General features: G+C 35.7%; 1 protein-coding gene across 1 annotated transcript in view; it reads right to left on the bottom strand.

The window, feature by feature from the left end:
- The window catches only part of CLPX (caseinolytic mitochondrial matrix peptidase chaperone subunit), a 62008-nt gene that overhangs the window by 15214 nt on the left and 43579 nt on the right, over window positions 1-3215 (bottom strand). The window contains exons 7-9 of the mRNA XM_012644823.1: window positions 1953-2129; window positions 1407-1571; window positions 411-499 (exon numbers count right to left, since the gene is read on the bottom strand). Coding sequence (XP_012500277.1) covers window positions 411-499; window positions 1407-1571; window positions 1953-2129 — 431 coding nt within the window. The remainder of the gene's footprint in view (window positions 1-410; window positions 500-1406; window positions 1572-1952; window positions 2130-3215) is intronic.

The following is a 3215-nucleotide window of genomic DNA, read 5'->3' as shown; positions in this document are numbered from 1 at the left end:
GTTATAACTCTGCAAGGAATGAAATGCTATTTTGTATCTATGTTCTAACTAAATGGAAGGTATAAGAAACATGTACATAGTTCATTCATGTCTAGTCAGAACCAGAACTTTCTTCAAGAGTCTTCTAGAAATGTTTAACTGGGCCTTTGAGGAATAAAAACAACAAAGATTAAATTTCATTTTTTCTGTTCTTCAAAATATTTTTAATTTCCTAAGCACGGTAATTTGTTATTAAAAATCATCAACAACTTTGTTTTAGGATCTGACCTACTTTAAAATGGTATGTGGAGTTTGGGGTGGGAGAAATAAACAAAACAGAATCTAATTGAATGTGAAACCAAACGTACAATATTTGGGAGAGGTTGATGTATTCCTTTTAGTGGGCTTGAACAAAATATTCAACTGCTTACTTGCTGAACGCCTTCTCCACCTACATCCCGTAACTGATGAATGCCTGGCACACTGCCAATCTTATCTACTTCATCCAGAAAGACAATTCCTATAATTTAAGGAAGATTCAATTTATAATATGAAAAAGACAGACACAAGATAGGCTCAGCTTTAAAAGAGAGTAGGTAGCTAGACAGCAAGATTATTTATTCAGTCTTTCATACTTAACATATGCAGCAATGGCTTGATATTCTAAAAATACACTCCTATCTCTCCCATTCATCACTCTGTACAACTGTTTTGTAATTTATTTTATAGAATATCATTTGGGTCTGATAACCAAATCTCTTAAACAACAGTTTCCTACCCCACTAAAGTTTCCAAGTTCTTAATAGCGCAGAAGCAGGAGGTATATGCAGTGCTGGTACCAGCAAAACTTTAGCTTACCCTTTGCCACCTATATTCTTGCCTTAAAGGAATTTGAACAGGGAGCTGTCAAGCTCTTCATGTAAACAAGGACAGATGATAGATGGAGAAAGGAGAAATGCAGCATCTATGACATCCTGTAGGTCAACAGGCTAAATTGTTTCTAAACTCATCCAGCATTCTCCTCCCTTGCCCTCACCTCACCCCTTCCCTAACCTAAGCATTAGGATAGGAATCTGGAGTGGCTATGGTCAATGAGCATAACTAATGAAAACTCTCACATTTCTACAACTAACATGAGAATCTAAAAGCCATTAATAATTCATGAATTTATTTGAGTTAGAACAAGAAAAGCAATGATAGATAATATTAAGGACCTAATAATAATTTGGCCTGTTTTCACCCTAGCAGCCATCTTATGAGCATAAGGCAAGGCAAACTTTGTGGCCCTTAATTAGTATGCAGAAATTATATAACATAGCTACTTTTATAGAATTACAGAATTCTAGTCCTTGACTCAAAATAAGAATTCTATTATCTCTTAGTGTTAAACTAAATCTGGGGACAGACAAGCTATGCTGAAAACATACCTTGTTGTGCCTTTTCTACATTATAATTGGCATCTTGGAGCAGCTTGGCAATCACAGATTCAATATCTTCACCTACGTATCCAGCCTGAGTCAGAGTTGTACAGTCACAGATAGCAAAAGGGACATCAAGGCATTTAGCTAAAGTTTGTGCCAGCAGGGTTTTACCTACAAATAGAAACAGTAACTAAACATTTACTAAAAATATATTAGCACACAGTTTTTCAAGAAAAATGCAAAATAAATTTGAGTAGTATGTAATAAAAAGTTAACTGCTACATCCTTTTTCTACTACTATTTAGATCCAGTTTTTTGTTATTTATTTTATCATTCCTGTTAAGATGTTAGAAACTGGCCTAAAGGGCAACAGCAATGCCTCAAATTTAGCTTGAAGCCTCTGCAGGACACTGATAACGCACCTGGAAGACTGGCCTTAGATTTTCTTGTCAAGAGCCAGAATCCCCCAATCATACATAAGATACAGGTTACAGAATCATTTATATTCTATTTTTTTAAATGAGTAGTAAATTTTCTCAGGAAGTTATTTACCTGACCCAGTTGGTCCAAGCAGCAAAATATTACTTTTTTCAAGTTTTATGTCATCATGAGAAGAATCCAATACTTCACCTCCTCGTTTTTCCTGAGGTATTTGTTGATTTACCTGTTGCTGCATTGATGCTCCTAAAGCATTACCATGTGGGCTAATTCCAGCAATCTGAAGCAATTCTGAAAAAATGCCAAAGGAATAACTTGAGCTTCATTTAAATTTACTCGAAAAAATGCCCCATAAACCTTACATCTAAAACCAAGTATCTATTTAGAAAAATTTAAATATTTTGACATTCTGTCTTACCCAAAAAGGAAGAAATCTCAACTTCTCTAGTCACAAAAATACACCCACACAATGATCATACAAGAAACCTCAAGCAAAGGAAATGGATTCTTTTCACCCTCTTATTTATGTAAATATATAAGAAGAATACTCCACCTGAGGGAAGGCAGTACAATGGGAGAACAGTGCTAGGAGTTAGCTTTAGCGTTGGGCTCCTTTTGTCTCTAGTTATATGATGTAGGTCATATAAACATTGTGTTTCTGTTTCCTAATCAATAAAATAGGTAATAATACCTGTCCTATTAATTTGAAACACATGGTTGGAAGGTATAAGAACAAAAATGCAATTGATTTGGAGGCACTTTAAAAGATAAACAAAAGCATATTATTATATTTATATTTTCAGTAAAAAGGAAAAGAAGCAAGCCTGTAGAGAAAGGGAAAAACAATGAACTGAGGAATTAGGGATCTAGGGTTCTAGTCTCAGTTCTGTTTCTGTGTGACTGTGGGACCATGGTTAAGTCATTTAACTTCCCTGGAACTGCTTCCTTACCTGTAACATGAAAATGAGACCTACGAGGTCTGTCTGGAAAGTATCAGTATCCAGCCAAGTAATATAAAAAATAGAGACATTTATTGAAGAAGGTACAAGATACAAGAAACACTGTACATAGGACAATGACGCCTCAGTCCCCTTCAAAGTAAGCACCCTGGGACCTCACACAATTTTCCCAGTGTCTCTTAACCTAACCCATACACATTCAACATTCTCAAGTGTTCTGCTTGTTGCAGGCCTTCCAGAACATGGATCACTTTCAACAGATTTTGACCACCTTTGAAGCGTTCGTGTCACGCTTTTATTTGTACTGCACTCATTGCATTGTCCCCAAAAGCCTTCTCAATCATCCAAATAGTTTCCGTGATGGAATGTTCAAGCTTAACACAAAATTTGATGCAGATTCATGTCTCTACTCCTCAGT

Source organism: Propithecus coquereli, unplaced genomic scaffold, assembly GCF_000956105.1.
Source record: "Propithecus coquereli isolate 6110/MARCELLA unplaced genomic scaffold, Pcoq_1.0 Scaffold221, whole genome shotgun sequence".
Lineage (NCBI taxonomy): Eukaryota > Metazoa > Chordata > Mammalia > Primates > Indriidae > Propithecus > Propithecus coquereli.
Note: the sequence above shows the minus strand (reverse complement) of the source record. Positions and strands in the feature narration are given on the sequence as shown.